The 18,497-nt window shown below is 36.4% G+C and overlaps 1 protein-coding gene across 1 annotated transcript; it reads right to left on the bottom strand.

Annotated features, from left to right (window-relative positions):
• Positions 1–5,721: 5,721 nt before the first annotated feature.
• On the bottom strand, positions 5,722–13,143 carry LOC104238989 (protein DCL homolog, chloroplastic). Its single transcript, XM_009793522.2, has 3 exons — positions 12,795–13,143; positions 6,560–6,674; positions 5,722–6,243 (listed from the first exon to the last, which is right to left on the bottom strand). Exons 1-3 carry the CDS (start codon positions 13,103–13,105, stop codon positions 6,076–6,078), a joined length of 594 nt encoding a protein of 197 aa, XP_009791824.1. The 5' UTR covers positions 13,106–13,143; the 3' UTR covers positions 5,722–6,075.
• Positions 13,144–18,497: the final 5,354 nt, after the last annotated feature.

Raw genomic sequence — 18,497 nt, forward strand, 5'->3', positions numbered from 1 at the left:
GTATCACGACGATCTGTCCCACGTGTTAGACTTCAGCACGCTCCAGTTGGACAAGGATTTGACCTATGAGGAGGAGCCGGTGGCTATTTTAGACAGGAAGTTCGACAGTTGAGATCGAAGATTTATTCGTCAGTTCGTGTGCAGTGGAGAGGTCATCCTGTTGAGGCATCTACCTAGGAGTCCCAGTCCGATATGCGGAGCAGATATCCCCATCTTTTCACTAACTCAGGTACTTTTATATGTCTGTTCGAGGACGAATAGTTGTTTTAGAGGTGGAGAATGCGATGACCCAAAAGGTCATCTCTTGTTTTAGAAGTCAAATCTATGTTTTGAGGCCTTAAGAACCTCCTTTTGTCTCTTCTCGAATTGCGTGCGCACTCCGGGTGTATATCCGAAAAGCCCTTATGTGAAAAGTTTAAGAAATAATAAATTTTGGCTTAAAAGATGATTTTTGTTGATTTTGGTCAATGTTTTGGGTAAACGGACCCGGACCTGTGTTTCGACGGTCCCTGAGGGTCTGTAGTAAAATATGGGACCTGGGCGTATGCCCGGTATCGAATTCTAAGGTCCCTAGCCCGAGAAACAAATTTTTGAAGAAAATTGTTAACTGAAAAATATAATAGTTTATGGAAATTGAATAGTGTTGAAACTTGATGATATCGGAACCGTATTTTGGTTTCGGAGCCCGATATAGGTCTGTTATAATATTTAAACCTTATATGTAAAATTTGGTGAGAAACGGAAGTAATTTGACGTGATTCGGACCTTTGGTTGAGAAAATAGGAAGTTTGAACTATCTTGAAAATTTCATGTGTTTTGGTGTTAAATTCGTTGTTTAAGATGTTATTTTGGCTATTTGATCGCACGAACAAGTCCGTATGATGCTTTTAGACTTGTGTCTGTTTGGTTTGGAGCCCCAAAGGCTCGGGTGAATTTTGGATAAGCCACAGATTGTTTTGAACCTTAAGGAAAATTTTCTGGTATTGCAGGTTTGCACACTTCGCATTTGCGAAATCTGGATCGCAAATGCAAGCACTGCAATTGCGAAGAATCATCGCATTTGCGATGATTGGGCTGGGCAGGGGACCTTTGCATTTGCGAATTTCATCGTCGCAAGTGCGACTTGAACAGTGGCCGCAATTGCGAACATCTGTTCGCATTTGCAAAGGCAGTAGGTCAAGCCAAGCTTCGCATTTGCGAGTTCGCATTTGCGAACCTGTAATCGCAAATGCGATACCTGCAACTGTTCAAAAACAAGTTTTGATGGGATTTTCACTTCACTTCTCAAATTTTCAAACCCTAAGCTCCCATAGGCGATTTTCTAAAGAAGAGTTCTTCCCAAAATCATAGGTAAACAATTTCTAACTCATTTCCTTCAATCTAATTCATCTTTTTACAAGATTTCTTCATAAAATCTAGGGATTTCATGGGGGAATCGAGTGTTTTTGGGTAAAATTTAGGAATTTCGAAATTTGGGGATTTACACCTCAAATTGAGGTCAAATTCCAAAACTAATTGTATATCCGGACTCGGAGGTGAATGGGTAATCAGGTTTTGGTTCGTACTTCGAGTTTTGACCAAGCGGGCCGAGGGTTGGATTTTGACTTTTTGGGAAAAATATTGGGGAACCTAAAATTAAGCATGGGAAGAGTGTTAAAGCACGAAAGGTGATGTCATGCACATTCATATGGTGAGGAAGAGTGATAAAGCACGAAGGGTGATGCCGTGCACATTTACATTTATATTTATACATATGGTGAGGAAGAGAGATAAAGCACGAAGGGTGATGCCGTACATATTTCTATATTCATGGTGAGGAGGAGTGATAAAGCACGAAGGGTGATGTCGTACACATTTCTATCAATGAATGCATGGTGAGGATTGAGGGTAAAAGCACAAAGGATGATGCCGTGCATTTTCTGTTTGCTGTGATTATTTGATGTTATCGGTTCAAGTGCACTAATTGTTTAATTTCTGTTACTACTGTGATTCCTTATTCTGGTACCCCATAGCATATTACCCCTTCCCATTAATTTCTGTTTAGCTTCTATTATTGTTATTCTGTTAATATATTGTTTAACTGCACAAGTTTATGTGGTTTGTCGTGTCCTAGCCTCGTCACTACTTCACCGTGGTTAAGTTCGGCACTTACCAGTACATGGGGTCGGTTGTACTGATACTACACTCTGCACTTTCTGTGCAGATTTCGGTGACGGACCTCGTGAGTAGAGTTTGGATGGTTGCCTTTAGTCCGCCGGAGGCCCAAGGTAATCCTGCAAGTGTCCGCAGGCCCTGGCGTCCCCTCTATCCTATTTCATTTCTATTTTATCTACTTTCGAGACAGATGCATATTTTTTTCGTTCAGAGCGTTATTTGTAGTATTCGTAGACTATTCGTGAGTTGTGACACCAGTTCTGGATGGAATTTATTACTATTTTCGTTATTGGCATAAAGATAATCTTTAAAATCGTGTTCTTCCGCATTTATTTCCGCTGATTCACTTTTATTAAGTTTAATTGTTAAAAGATAAAGGAAAAAGGTGAAATACTGTGTAATGTTGACTTGCCTAGCGAGTACAATATTAGGCGCCATCACGATCCCGACGGTGGAAATTCGGGTCGTGACACCTTCTTATCAAGAATCATGTCCTTGATAAGCTGAAACAACGCCATATCCTACCTTAATTTTCCAATCTGCCACTCGTACTTTTAGTTTTAAATTCAAAGCTAGTTTGATTTGATTCACAAGACTAAAATTGTGTCTTATTCTTCAAAAGTTCAACTATCGCTCTCCTTTAAGTGATTTGTAAATCAAAAAAATAATTAAAAAAAAATACTATATTGTAAGGTAAATTAAATTAATTTCAGGTAATTGTTTATAGTAAAAAGAAAATATAAACCCTTCTTTTTCCATAATGTTTGTCACTTTTCATTCGCTACAACCAAGTTAACAAACATGTTAATTAAATAGTCTTAATAATCGATAAGATCATCATTTGAAAGTAGAAAGCTAGAGATTGAAAATGATATGAATTTACTTTAAAAGTTACTAATTCCTGTATGAAATGCGAGAAAACTTTTCTTCGTTTGAAGCTGATCAATAGAATGATATTAAACTTAGTCTCGTTTGCTTTAGTACTAGATCTTGAGATTCAAGAAGATATTAATATTAATCTCGAATACTTTAGTTCTAGATAATGGGATTCGACTAGATATGTTGCAGGTTAATATGGTGGCAGTATTTATTGTCGCCTAGGTTTTATATCAAAATTCATAAAGAAATCCAAATTTTAATAGAATATTTGCCACATTAGATAAAGGCGATCCAAATTGTGAGATCTCCAGTTGTAATCTCATCAATGTTAGTTTCATTACTCTTTTAATGTTTTAGCTTCTATTTATTGTATTAGCTTTATTAATCATTTAATGTTTTATCTTTAAATTATTGGTTATGATTGACAGATTAATGTGCTTCATAAATCTTTGATCTTACAACTGCCGCAGCTGTTCTTTGTCCTGTGACATAAATTTGGTGGTCAAATTGCCAAGACAGGTGATCACACTTCAATCTTGGCATCATAAAGTACCAAACCATAGCAACAAGAATTTAACTTATACACATTGCCAATGAAAGAATTCTTATTCTATCGGTATATTTTTTTATGTTTATATAATCTGTTCCATTTTCAAAGTTACTAATTTCACTTTCATAAACAATTACCAATAATTACTAGATCTATTTTTTTTACTAGTTGATTTGAGATAGTGCAAAAATTGTTTTATACTATCAGCATAAAGATAAAATCTAGTTTCAAAATCAACTTTTTATTTTCTCTATAATGGTTGGTGTCTTAGTGATAGAACGCAATCACAGCAGCAGCCTCTACAGAGACCAATAAGGACGACACCCTATTACCTCCATTGTAAAACAATGACACATAATCTTTGGCATGGCTATCTGTATTACGTACTCTTAAGCAGATGGGACCCTAATGCTTTGAAATTTCTTGTCTCACAAGTACTCTGTTTCTAAAAAGAAAATGACAGAATTCAGTGGGTACTCTTTGACAGTCAGAATACAGTGTCAACAAATATTAGAGAAATTGGTTAACTCTCCAGATAATACTCCTACTGTTATTATTTTTTTGCAACGAAAAGATACCCAAAATTTTTAGTATAAATTTAAAAAAAGATATTAAAAAAATAATCCCATATATGGACTGTAAGAAGCAGAATGTTGGGAAGAAAATTGAATGAGAGAGTTACGTGTTTGTCTCTCTCAAAGATCCTATAAAGATATGGGCAGAAGATATAAGAAAAGAGGAAAGAACTGGTGGATAGTCCATATTTCCTTGATTATCCAGCTGGAGAGATTGATCGATCATATTGCTCCTGGTGTTTGGACCCACATAAATCAAATAGTGAGTCCACTTATCCAGTCTGCTTACATTATAGCACCAGCTTTAATACCATATCATTATCATTAAGAATCTATCATAAATAAGTTAGTTTATGTAATCATGTTTCCACTTACTACTTAAGAGGACAGAGAGCTTAGAGCTATGTAATGAGGCAAAAGGTTTACTCATTGACCTCTCGGTCCACTCTCCTCCCCTTGTTCGGTTATATTCTATTGATTTGCCCTATTAAGCAATGAATTTAAGTTCTATACACTAATCACTAATAGTGCAAAAATGTTTATACAATAAGATTATTTATAAAGTAATTATATGTATATTTCTATAACAATCATTAAATGGTAATATGATAAAAATGAAAAGTAACATGTGATCATATATTAAGCTATATTAATAGTGTAAACAATCTTTACCCTGTGAGTTACAAGTCCTTGAGCAATTAGTGTATACCCTTCGACCAGAATATCATAAATGGGTTAACTCATATCTAGCAATACAAAATTTTCTAGTTAAAATCCATATTAAAACATCTTGCTAACTTTAGATTTTCCTAAATTTCTACTTAAAATCGCACAAGGGGAAAATGATAGACACAGCAACTTTTGGAGAGCCAAAGTCCACAAAAGAACGAACTACTAACATGCAAAGATGGGATTACTTTGACTTACTCAAATTCTGCCTCGATGACTTACTGACAGACCGTGGGATGGCTTGTTTTTTCACTTTTCACACAACACAATTCATAGTTCGAAAGCAAAAAGAAGTGTGAATCTTTGCCAATCCAATTTGATGCACATGACATGATCTTACGGTCAAAGTTGAAAAGGCATGCTACCCATTTTGAAAATTTTGTAAGTGTACAAGTTGAGCATGAGTTCGATGGTCATCATTACACTTCCCCTGCATGATTGAATCTGAGACATAATGAATGTTTGACTATTCCTCCAAAAAATGTTACTTTTTCATTTTCTATAAAAATAGTGTTCAAGCTAGTTTGCGCGCACAAATTATTTCAATTGGATACCTGCTACTACCCACGCACAAATTATTTCAATTGGATACCTGCTACTACCCACGCACAAATTATTTCAATTGGATACTCGCTACTACCCACGCACAAATTATTTCAATTGGATACCTGCTACCACAATCACTTGCCACCTTTCATTAATTGGAAGACTAAATTTATAGTTCCTCAAAGTTAAATGCAGTAGTCTCTAATCAAGCTACTGTTTTTAGCTACAAGGTCTGCATGCAAGTTTTACTTATGTAAGTCATTATGCCAGGTAATGTGCCTTCAAGAATTAAAGAAGATAGAGATAGTGATTCACCAAAAGAAAGCGACAGTCAACATTACAAGGAAAGCCAACTAATTAGTATGGAAGTGTAATCTTAAATCATTTTTACTTCCATCAACTTTCTTCTTCCACCAATTAAAACATGAAATGCATGTCAACTAATATCTACCACATTGACTAAAGATATCACAGGTCAATTGTTGGTCATTGAATCTATGAACACCTTTTGCCGCACACAAGCATTCATAAGATCCGTCATTTTCTAGTTCCTTCCTTGAAAAAGACCCACCATGAGTGCTCTACAGACCAACAGCTTCCAGCTTTAGTATTTATGTGAAGAGAGGCTGGCTAACACAAAACTCAACTACCACGTTTGAAGTGTTCTTTTATGAATTTTTCGGCATAAGAAGGGTACTTATCTCGAATGTACTGTCTTAAACACTTCTGGTAGGAAAAGTCTATCCATCCACCATCAGTTCTCACGACAAAGAGACACCTAGAACGTCTGAATTGGGGATGCCGATCGACCTACAACATAGAGAGGCTATTAGTCAACTCAAAAAAGTAGATATTTTCATAACCAGCATCAAAATTACTGCCTCTTTACATGATGCCACTTATATTAAAGACCTGACTGCTACATTAGCAAAACCAACTGTATAGAAGAATTACTCAATGATCGAATGTAGTTTGAGATTACAAATCTATGCACAGGAATGAACGAGAAGAATAATGCAGTTTGCACACAATGACTAAATGCCAATGCACCAAACAAAACCAAAAGTTAGTTCAATCTCTACTAACAGATCAAGCAACCACAGTATCATCTAACTATGCAACCAACCATAATTGAGTCGAGGCCACATCCAATTTTATCCTCACAATGGGGATGGTAAGCAAGAAGCTTGTCTACCACTATTTTCTCATCTTCTGCTGTCAGACGTTCTCCATCCATATACCTGGGAATGAGGAAAAGCCCGAACATTAGGGTAAAATTCAACAGACAAGCAAGAGAGATAATTAGTAAGTAGAAGAATAAGCATCAAGATCCAAAAGACAGTAAATAAAAGTATAAAAGGACAATAAAAAGAATCTGCACATACGTAGCTATATAGTAAATTCATAACCTGTTAAACATAGCAACTTTTTTTTTCTCGATAAGGATGTTAAACATAGCAACTTCAACTGAAAATTAACAGGCAATACCACCCCATTAGATAACATTACTGTTTTTTACTTGAAGAGAAGATCATTACTTTGTTGAGAAAGAAGAGAAGATCGTTTTCTATTTTCAACTTCACACTAGCCAAATTAGATGAAAAACAACATAACAGAAATACATTAAGCCATATAGGATAACAAATTACAGCAACAGCTATGCTTCAGTCTCAACTAGTTGGTGTAGAGGACAATTCCTACCTCTCTATCTATCTCTGAGATGTAAACAAGGTACTATTAAAATATAAAGATCCGATTTATTTTTTAAAATAGCAAATCAAATCTTGCGCCTTCAACTGAAAGCAAATTGAAGTTTATAATAGTGGCAATGCATTTTTTAAGCAATTCATCAATGAGAAGGAAGATGGATTTTCATTTATAGCAAGCTAGACCCTGAAACACTGTGCAACGCCAAATATGGTCTCCTTGAGCACTTTCTGACGTAGTAAGAACTAAAGGAGAATAAAAACTAGTAATTACCTAAGATCTCTTACTAGAAATTAATTTCTTGAGATTCTTTTCTTCGCCTAAAGACCCATTTGAAAACCTTACTTTCTGACTTTTGATTGCTACCAATATAACCAGAATAGAGCAGAAACTGTCAAACTATTGCAGAAAGGGTGATGCAGCACATAACGAAACATACAGAGAAGCCTAAAGAAAGTTCTTTTGCTCATACCTTTTGCAAGTGTAGGACTTCCACCTCACTTCAGTTTTATTGTATCTTTTGCAATAATTTCAGGTTCATTAGGTACTTATGGTAATCTCCAGGCTCATTGTGGCAGGCACAAAATCCTGGAATGTTGCTGAACTTTTATTTTTGGTTGAGTAACGTTATCATTCAGATTACTGAAATGTTCTCTAGCACCTAAGGGCATCCCTGTGCACTAAGCTCCCGCTATGCGCGGGGTCCGGGGAAGGGCCGGACCATAAGGTTCTAGCACCTAAGGAATCTTATTCTTTATGCGCTGTTACTTTTTCAAAGGATGCAGCACAAAGTCTAAGAGTTCGCTCATAAAAACATGTTGACTCCTTCTGCTCAGTGCATACTTCAAATTGCATCACTAACACTCAAGGCAACATAGTTATTACCTCAGCCATAATGCGTTATGCTGATAGTAACATAATTTATCAATGACTTCTTACAATAATTTCAGAATTCGTAAGAGTTCTAATTGTTTGGTGATCTTCTCGGAGACACAATTCCTCCAGCATGGTTGTAAAAAATTATTATTTACCGAACATAGTCAGGAAAGAAAGGTTCCTTCACATGGTTCATGAATCTTGAAGTTAACAAGAAAGCGCAGATCTTATAAACTTTTCTCTCAAAACATAAAACGAGCTCATCACTAGAAATCCTATTGCCAAATCGAAAACCATTTCTTTGCTCTTCCGCCAGTTTTATCTCCCAGAACTGATCCATGATGATCTAGGAACTATAGCATGTCAAATGTCTTTGCATGCCACAGGGAAAATCTAAATAAACCTGCATTCATTTCCTTGTGAATAATAGGTTTTCCCTGTGGAAAAGATGAAAGAGTACTTATACTTGATCAGAAACCTCATGCAAGGTAATAGTAGCTCACAAACACACAAAGGCAGAACATTGATGTATTATTGCTATAGGGGTCCGACACCTAAATCGGAGAGAACAACTACTCGAAATTGGATAGTAACTCGCAGATGCAGAGAAGATGTAACCATAAGGGTAGCTCAAGGAAGAAAAGCATATCAATGTGATGATAGGGAAAGTCATAGAAGGCGTTAAATATAATTGTAGAAAGACCTTCCCCAAACAAAAGTAATACTTCAGTGTCTGTATCTTCAGAAAATGAAAAAGAGATATTGCATTTTGAAAAAGAAACTCTTTTAAAAAGGATTTTCCCTCTTCTCCACCAATGATCTATACCAAGGATGTACAGCTAGAACTGTACTCTAGAAAGCTATTCAGGCAGTAAACGTGCTTTGACTCTGAACTTCGCTTTCAAAGAAAAAAGCACTGAGAAATAGTTATCATCCTCATCTACCAAAAAAGGGAACATCATTGATCACTTGAAGAGACTTAGGCATAAATGGCATCCTTCGTGTAGACTGGTGGAACACACAATCAGCTCAGTTCATGTTATTAGAAGAAGAGGGTCCAAACAAACTACCAGATCAACACTAGTCAACACCCAAGGAACTCTCCCATGATCACTACCCAGCAAGCATGCTAACCCTGACTTCACAGCATTATGAGTCGAACTGAGTCATTTGGCTGTTTGGGGGGGGGGGGGTATTTGCAAGGCTTCACGGTCAACAGCAACAAACCACTATCATTGTCCACCATAATCAACCGTTCATAATGATCGATTAGAAACACCGGCATTTATGTTGCTTCCGAATATATAAACAACCCCAACACATTCAATAGAAAAAGAACCCAATAACAACACTTCATCAACAGAAAAAAAAACCAATAACGGTAACAAAGAAGGGTGGGAGAATATCAGAAACACAAATAATGTTTCGACTTTCGAGAAAACTAGTCCTCATTATTATCTGTTCTTTTCCAGTTTTCGCTTGTGTTTTATTCTATGAGAACACTACTGATTTGAGCGTTACAATTTGACTCCCAGGATTCCCCAAGGCTTTGGTCTAGTGGTGAGAATGCAACACATGATGCGTGTTGAAAACCCAACCACAGACAAAAGCTTGGCTTTTAAGTGGTTCTATACACCGAGTTTCAAACCTTGCGGCATTAGCCCTTAGGGTTTTCTCGTTATCGGAAAGAAAAAGAAGAGAAGAGTTGACTCCCAGGATCCCTGGGATTCTCAAGTCAAATGTCTCTTTTCTCTTTTATCTCTATTCCATGAGAAACATTTTTTTATGAAGTTGGCTTCTTCCAACTTGAGATATTCACACTGAAGCCAGCACCGAAGACCAACACAAGAAAGGATCGACGTTCAGACAACTTCACAAAGATCTCTCAAGTCGGAGATTCAAATATAATCCAATGATCAACAGATCTTATTTCAAAATTCTGACTTAATATTATTGCATTCAGACAACTTCACCAAAATCTCTCGGGTTGATTAAGAGCCAATCCAGTCATCAACAATCTTATTGTTCAATCTAGCTCAGTATTATATTAATTGAAAATGTCATAAAAATACGATAACCAGATAGAGAAAAGATAGTTTGATAGAAAATATTTGGAATCAGAGAGAAAGAGAGATAAAGAGAGAAGAAACAGATGTTGTAGACAAAGAAAAAACTTTTAAGGCTCGCTAGCATTGTTCTTGTTATGTGAATACATTACATAGTGAGGAGAGGAAAGGGAAAGAAAAGGGATAATCTAATCCCGCCTAGACCCAAAACAATCAATTGTAGGGTTGCATAATGAATTGACGTTCGGGTTACTTATAAGTTCTCACAGCACTCTTCTAATGTATAACTACATCAGTTTTGATTATTCTTAACAGCATGAAAATTTACTTTATAAATGACGAGAATTGCACCAAAACAGGCATGAGCTGAATTGGAGAGTTCACGTCAAAAAGGTACAAGGCCTTTGGCCAATTGTGTTCTTGCTTTTGGCCATAATTCTTATTTACCACTTTTTTAACACAGTTTTAAGATAAAACTGTTGGCCTAACTAATGACTCACATTTTAGTTATCAACCACAGAAACCTTGGATATCCTCATAGTAATGATTGATCAATATTGTACACAAATCATGTTTAAGCTAGTATCAAGTAAAAAAATTACATTAATTTACTTATTTGAAATAAAAGGAACTATATTGTAAGGAGTTACTTTTAACACCAATAATAGTTGACACAGGACACATGCGCCAAAAAAACAAAACACAAGTATGCCTGTTTAAGTCAATTTTTAGCGTAATATTTTTTGCAATCATATTCATGTCTAATTCTCAATTGTGTTAAGTATTGATGTTAGGAGTTCTTGAAATTTTTGATGTCTTGATAATGGTTAATTTGTTTCAAACAAAATTTATTCAAATAAACTAGTTAATGAACTTCTCCCCAAAAAAACTACACAATGCATCTTACATTAGTCTCATTACTATATTTCTATCATTTCAACTCTCTACGTCAAATTATTTAGAAAAGCTAAACGCTGCCTAAATCCCGAGATACTTGTCCTGCTTTCTAATTCATTCTAAAAGTCATTTCTGTTTCTCGAGATGTAAACTTGTTTTTCTTATACTACCATATAGTCCCTTTAAATATAGCATTGACAGAGTGGCATTATACCTATCTAATGCAGTTAAAGGTTTAAAACTATCATAGAGTTTGACTTTTTCCTTCATTTAAACATCATTCTCATACAAATAAATTTCAAATCATTCATAATCTCTAGCTGCAGAAAGTGGTAGTAAGTAGTAGATTATCATCGACTTACTACTGTTTGGAGGATACAGAAGCAGACCTACATGATCAGCTTTCCAATTCAATAGGCAAAGAATTATAGGTCATTTTCTAAGATTTTCTGGATCGTTGGTGCTAAAGGATCTTAGTGGTTAGCCTAAGCTCAGGCTCCTCAAGGTGGAATTCACGTCTTCACTTTGCTTCTTCTCATTCTCCGACTATTGAAGTCCACACGCCACTCTTCCCAGGGGCGTACGCAGTATTTCTCGTAAGCGGTGTCGATATTTAAAGAAATAGATGAAAAATCCAATATAATGCTATCATATACTAAAAAAATACAGTTCAAATCATATTAATAAAGTACATTACTATAACTCTCCTCAGTGAGTGTTTATTTACTCTTTTGGAATGGACTTATAATATTCCAATTGAAAACAGTACTTCTTTTTGTAGGTAAGAACCAAACATAATCACTAAAAGACTATTCATTTGTTTTTATATCAATTTCATTGCCAAAAAAAAAAGAAAAAAAAGGATAGCAAGATAACTTACCATAGAAATAGTTGCAAGCAACACCCAAAATCCCCAAAATTGCAAATTGCGGTGATTTTTTTGTTGAGGTCTTAAATTTGATGAAATAATTACATTCCAAAAGACATTGAAATCAATAATTCTTTGCTTTTGTTTGACACTTAGACCCTAGACCCAACAGCCAACAATGCTCAAACGTTCAAAAACAAAACAGACGTAACCACTTGGTTCGAACCCGCAACGTCTCACTAGTATTTATTTCAGGCAATTGACTGTCTGAGCTAAGCCTTCGTGTGTGAAGAGCAGCGTCATTTCAATTTATTTATTAGTTATGTCGTTTTTGCTACTAATCAAATAATCTATATTTAGAAAAAATTTCCGCCGAAGCAGTGTCGGATGACACCGCTTAAGCTAAGGTGGCTCCGCCCCTGAGTCTCTTCCTATTCGCGAAGCAGCGCAGTTTTGCTTTCATTGCTGAAAAAAGTTCTTTTAAGCAGAAAAACTAATACTTCCCTTATTTCTAGAGCCATAGGATATATTATTAGAACAATAGCCTTCATAAAAAGCTGTTATTGTGTTACCCTCTTGTAGGAGAGTGATTCCTTAGTGTTTTGCTAATGTTCAATTTCTCTTGGTCCAAAAGTACTAAAGGTAAATGAATTAGCATCCATATCAAATTAAAAGTAATGCATTTGCACAAATAAAAAGCAAGCATTAAGCCACAATCAACACACCAGAATCTCAAACGAGTAGCTGTGAAATAAATGCATTGGTAACCTGCATGAATTTACTAATCGACTTATAGTGAAGAACACATGTTAAAACAATGATTGAGAAGTAAAATAAAACAATAAAAATACGGAATAGTTTACTGAATTTGAATTCTTCAACGGGGAGCTAGTTGTATAAAATTAAATTGAGACCACGAGAGTAAATTAAAGAAGAAGATAGCATACCTATCGGAGTGGATAATTTCTTTGGCAAGGAAAATAACGGGCTCAATGTCTTTGAGTATCTGAGTTTCTCGTTCTTTCCATTTTCTATAGTCCGGGTCGGGCCACCTCGGGTACTTGGGCGGGTCCTTGGTCCTTAGAACGGTGGTAGTATTGTCCTCAATGGACGCAGCGTCATCGTAGGGCTGACCCGACTCGGAAGAAGCTGAAAAAAGCCTTGGAGCAAGTAATACGAAGCTAGGACTCTGGAGACGTTGATTGCAGAAGCGGAGCCGGAGAAGCGGGAACCCTCTGAGGAGCAGCGGAGCAGCCATTGTTAGCGTGTCTGTGAGTGATCAGTAGTTTTGACTATGACCCAAAAGTAGAGGAAAAAACCAACATAGTCCCTTAAGTATGGGTATTGAAGAATTTGGTCCTTTACAAATAAACTACTGAACATAGACATTCTTTATATTTGCAAAAGTGGACAGTTTAGGCCAAAAATTTAAAAGACTTCCTATAGCTAAGGAGAAAGTAGCAACTTCTATAATTGAGAGACCAAACATTAAATTATTATGTTATTTCTTTTTGTTTATTCTTTGTTCGTGAGTGTGCTAGTTTAATATCCACACTATTTCTCAACACTGACTGAGCATATGTAGCATGTTAGTGACCATATCATATATGAAATAAGATTTATTCTAGAAAAATATGCTTGTAATTAATAGCAGGTTTATATATATAGTATGTTTGAGTATGATAAATGAGGATTAAGGTGTAGCAAAGGAGTTTGGGATGAGCGTGAAGTTTTGGCTACAATATGCCATCTAATTCGTTGAGTGTTACTTGACTCATTCTGATTCTTATTATTCTATAAAAATTGTCTGCCGGTCCTTGGTTTGGTCTTGATGGTGCACTATAATGCCTCAATTCTAGGGACAGGAAGTAACTGAGCGCACCGGCGAATAAAGACAACCTAAAACAAAAATAAAAGCCTAAGCCTTAAATATGAAATTGACATAAAAAATCCTTCACATGTATTCTCTGCCGGAGTTCAGACCTTGATATTTGGCCATAATGCTATATTTTTAGTACATTAATCGCTTTACATGTTGTTAGTTTAATAGTTAATTATGCGATATTTGAACTAAATTATGTTATTTTATGTATAGAAATATCGGAAGAAAAAGATGAGTAGAAGGCCGCGCGAAAAGAGAACAAAAATACAAGAAAATAGCACAAAAGCATAAAGTGCCCAAACCTGGCGCCAGGTGTCACGATCCAAATCCACGTGACCGGCACCTGGCAGATTATCCGACCCAAGTGCACCAACCCATATGTTAAGACCAAGTATAATTGCGGAAGACAATTGAAAATCTTGTACATTTTCAAATCAAGTCACAACATATTTTTCATTTCCAAAATCATACATGAAACTTTTCATAAAAATGATATAATCAAACTAAATGATTATTGCTTTATGCATGACGTCCACAATCCTATTTTTACAATTCAACACAACTATCTATGGAGCCTCTATAGTCCATACCAAAATAGAACTAACACTTGGAGTAATTCCAACAAAAGAAAATAAGAAATAACATGATAGTCACCACGAAATAAAAGTGGTGCTTTATAATACCTCGGAAATAGAGTCATCCTAGCCCTGACCGCATACCACGTATCATACATCATCCTAAAACATGTAAAGTAAGTCGGGCCCTGGAGGGGCCCCTCTAAGTGCTGAGTACATCACAGCGGTACTCAATAAGTTTCATAGACTCTGTAACGACCCGATCGATCGTTTTGAGCCCTAGTGTATCGTTCAATGGTTTGAGACCTTGAGTAGCTTCACTTCAGGTATTTTGCCTTGTACGAGTAGTCGAATTTAATTTTGGAAAATTCCGAGTTGATTTAGAATAAAATTCTCATTTCGGAAGTTTTAAGTTGAAAGAGTTGACCAAGGTTTAATTTTTGAGTAAACGACCTCGGAATCGAGATTTAAAGGTTCTAACAAATTCGTATGCTGATTTCGGACTTGGCATATATTCGGATCGGGTTTTTGGATGACCCGTGAGCGTTTTGGTGCCTATTGTGGAAGGTTGGCATTTTGGAAGGATTTCATGAATTTGGATTGAAGTGTATTTCAATGTTATCGATGTTCGTTGGGATTTCGAGCTCGAGAATAGCTCCGTATGGTGATTCTAGTATTAGGAGCACGTCCGGACTTGGATTTAGAGGTTCGTAGGTCATTTCGGGATCATTTGGTGATAGTTAAAAATTTGAAGGTTTTTAGGAAGTTTAACCGGGAGTGAACTTTTTGATATTGCGTCCGAATTTCGATTCCGGAAGTTGGAGTAGATCCGTAATATTAAATGTGACTTGTGTGCAAAAATTGAGGTCAATCGGACGTGATTTGATAGGCTTTGGCATCGAATGTAGAAGTTTGAAGTTCTAAAGTTCATTAAGCTTGAATTGGGGTGCGATTCATTATTTCAATATTGTTTGATGTGATTTGAGGCCTTGAGCAAGCTTGTGTTATGTTATGAGACAGGTTGATGTGATTGGACGGGGTCCCAAAGGGCCTCAGGTGTGATTCGGGATGGTTTCTGATCAACTTTGGATGAAAACCTGTTGCTGGTTCTGCTGGTTTCTGGTCTGGGTTATAGATCTTGCAAATGCAAGGTTTTAATCGCATTTGCGAGGATGTGAAATTTCTGAGGGGTTCGCATTTGCGAACATTTTATCGCTTTTGCGAAATTGCGATCTTCGCATTTGTGATGCTTTTGTCGCAATTGCGAACAAGATGTCACAAATGCGACATCTGCGACTTGTGCAAGAGTTTTATTTCGGGACTTAGCTCGTTTCTCTCATTTCTCACTTGGACTTAGGTGACTTTTGAGAGTATTTTGGGAGGGGTTCCATCGAAATCATGAGATAAGTGATCCCTATCAATTATTTAGCTAAATTTACGAATCATAAGTAAATTTAACATGGAAAATGATGCGATTTATGGGGGTTTTGAGGAGAACCTAGGATTTTGATAAAAATGGGATTAAACCACGAAAATAATTATGGAATTAAATAAAAATCATATATTTGAGTCCATGAGGTTATGAGTAACGACTTTCTTCGAAAATTTTCGAAATCTGGGCATGTGGGCCAGGGGGTGAATTTTAGAAATTCTTTAATTGGGGTTAGGTAATTACTTTAATAGTTGGGATATGAACTTTTGAACATGTATTGACTATTTTATATAATATTTGACTAGTTTCGAGTCGTTTGACACCGAATTGAGGGTTTAAAGCACAATTGTGGATCAGAAAGTAAGCTTTGAGACGAGGTAAGTCTCCTGTCTAACTCTGTGAGAGGGAAACTATCCTTAGGTGATATATTTAAATATGTGTAACTTGTTGCGGGGGCTACGTACGCACGAGGTGATGAGAGTGCGTAAGTAGTTAGATTCATGTTATTATCCGGGTAGACTTAAATTCACACCATGCTATGCTTTCACTATAGGGATTATTCTTTGCTCATTTAATTCTTTTATTTCACATTACGATTTGAAACTAGACATGCATAGAGAGATAGACTTGCTATTGTAGAGATTTCACGAGTTTCATGATTTGCCATATAATAATGGTGTTCCTCTTACGAATTTCTCACGCGCTATACGTTTTCATCGAACGATTTTCCTTAAAAATTTTAACTCATACGTTTATTCGTGAATGGGGGGTCAAGGACCCGTTAAAGCATCTTATACTAATAGGATCAGGCCATTCGCCTCGGCAGGATTTATGTACCATACTCTCATGGGAGCAGGCCGTTCGCCTCGACAATTTAATAGATGCATCTATGGTTTGTGTCATTCGACCCTCAGTAGTGCACATATTATGATGGGATCGAGCCATACGCCACAACATTTCTATAAAAAATATCCTCATGGAATTGTGCGTACTATGTGGCAATAAGCCAGTGCACCTGTGAGTTTTTCCTAATTTGAATTGTAGCAACCTATTTGGTGAGATCCTATATATATATATATATATATATATATACGCTCCGGTTGAGGAGGAATTTGCTAATTGAGAGCTTGAGTTTATTGTAAGGAGGAGAATTGTACCACATATTTATACTTGTTTATTTCGTTTATTTACTCCGACTCATATTTGTTCACCTCTTTACTCTACCTGATATTATTGGACCACTAGTAAGTGTCGATGTCGACCCCTCGTCACTACTCCTCTAGGGTTAGGATGGATACTTACTGGTACACATAGATTTACATACTCATACTACACTTGCTGCACATCTTTGTGCAGGTACATTTATGTCTGGTGGTCCTTTGGGCGCGGAGGCGCGAATGATGCAGGGACTTACCATGAGCTGCATTTCATGTTACGATCCGCATCTAGTAGAGTCTCCTTCAGAGTTATTTATATTTCTCCCATCTAATTTGTATTCCGGACATATGTTGTATTTTATTTTACTTCCTAGTTGATGCTCATGCATTTGTGACACCGGGTATTGGGGGTGTTTACGGGTTATTCATTAATGTAGTTGCAAAAAATATTTTCATTCACTTTTTAAATTCCATTTTGTACTATGTAATTGAAGAAAATTATGATTTCAAATACTAAAATGAGTAATTAAGATAATCATTTATTGTTGGCTTTCCTGGCAGCGGTGTTAGGCGCTATCACGACCTTTAATGGATTTTGGGTTGTGACAACATAGTATCAGTGCACTAGGTTCACTTAGGTCTCACGAGTCATGAGCAAGTCTAGTAGAGTCTCGTGGATCGGTACAAAGACGTCTAGACTTATTTTCGAGTGGCTACAGGTAGGGCTGTGCACGGATCGGATTGGATTGGATTTAGCATATTTCGGATTTCGGATTCTAAAAAGGGCAATCCAAATCCGATCTGAATTAACATTGGATTGGATCGGATTTTAAACTTTGGATCGGATAATTTTTCGGATTGTCGGATCGGATTGTCACAAAAATTTTCAACAATTTAAAGTTCATTCGGTGTCTCTATCTCATCTTCCATCTACCAAAACAAACAAAAAAATCAAAATAAAATCAAAAGTTGAAGAATAGAACATGAAATAGACATAAAAGACAGAAGAGAAGAGAAGAGAGGCGGAAGAAAGAGACATAAAATCAAAGTAAAATCGGAAGTTTGAGTCATTGAGACTCTTTTAGTCTTCACTGAAGAGAAGAGAGGTGCAAGAGAGGCGGAAAAATCTAAGTGAGTGAGGGGGTGTGTGAAAAATGAATAAGCATAACCCTAAAATTTTAGTGTGTATTTATATAGGTACATATAATTTCGGATATCGGATCGGATCGGATTAAAATCATACCAATCCGAATCCAATCCGAAAATCCGAAATTTCATAAAACACAATCCGTATCCAATCCGAAAATCCGAAATTTGAAATCCGAAAATCCGAAATAGAGTGGATCAGATCGGATTTCGGATATCCGATCCAAATGCACAGCCCTAGCTACAGGGCTGTTAGCAGCACTTTCCTTCTTGATTCCTCATCGTGTGATTTGATTCCTTTAATGCTTATGTCTTTATTTGTTTCCTATTCAATCTTATGCGACGTGAAACGCTTGTTATCAATGGGGAATCGAGGAATTGTAATGGTACTGCAGATGTGGTGTAACATGTTTCTCCCCGCGTATGTGATTGGGCAAATGTTGTCGCCTTGCAGAAGG

The sequence above is a fragment of the Nicotiana sylvestris genome, chromosome 4 (assembly GCF_000393655.2).
Source record: "Nicotiana sylvestris chromosome 4, ASM39365v2, whole genome shotgun sequence".
Classification (NCBI taxonomy): Eukaryota; Viridiplantae; Streptophyta; class Magnoliopsida; order Solanales; family Solanaceae; genus Nicotiana; species Nicotiana sylvestris.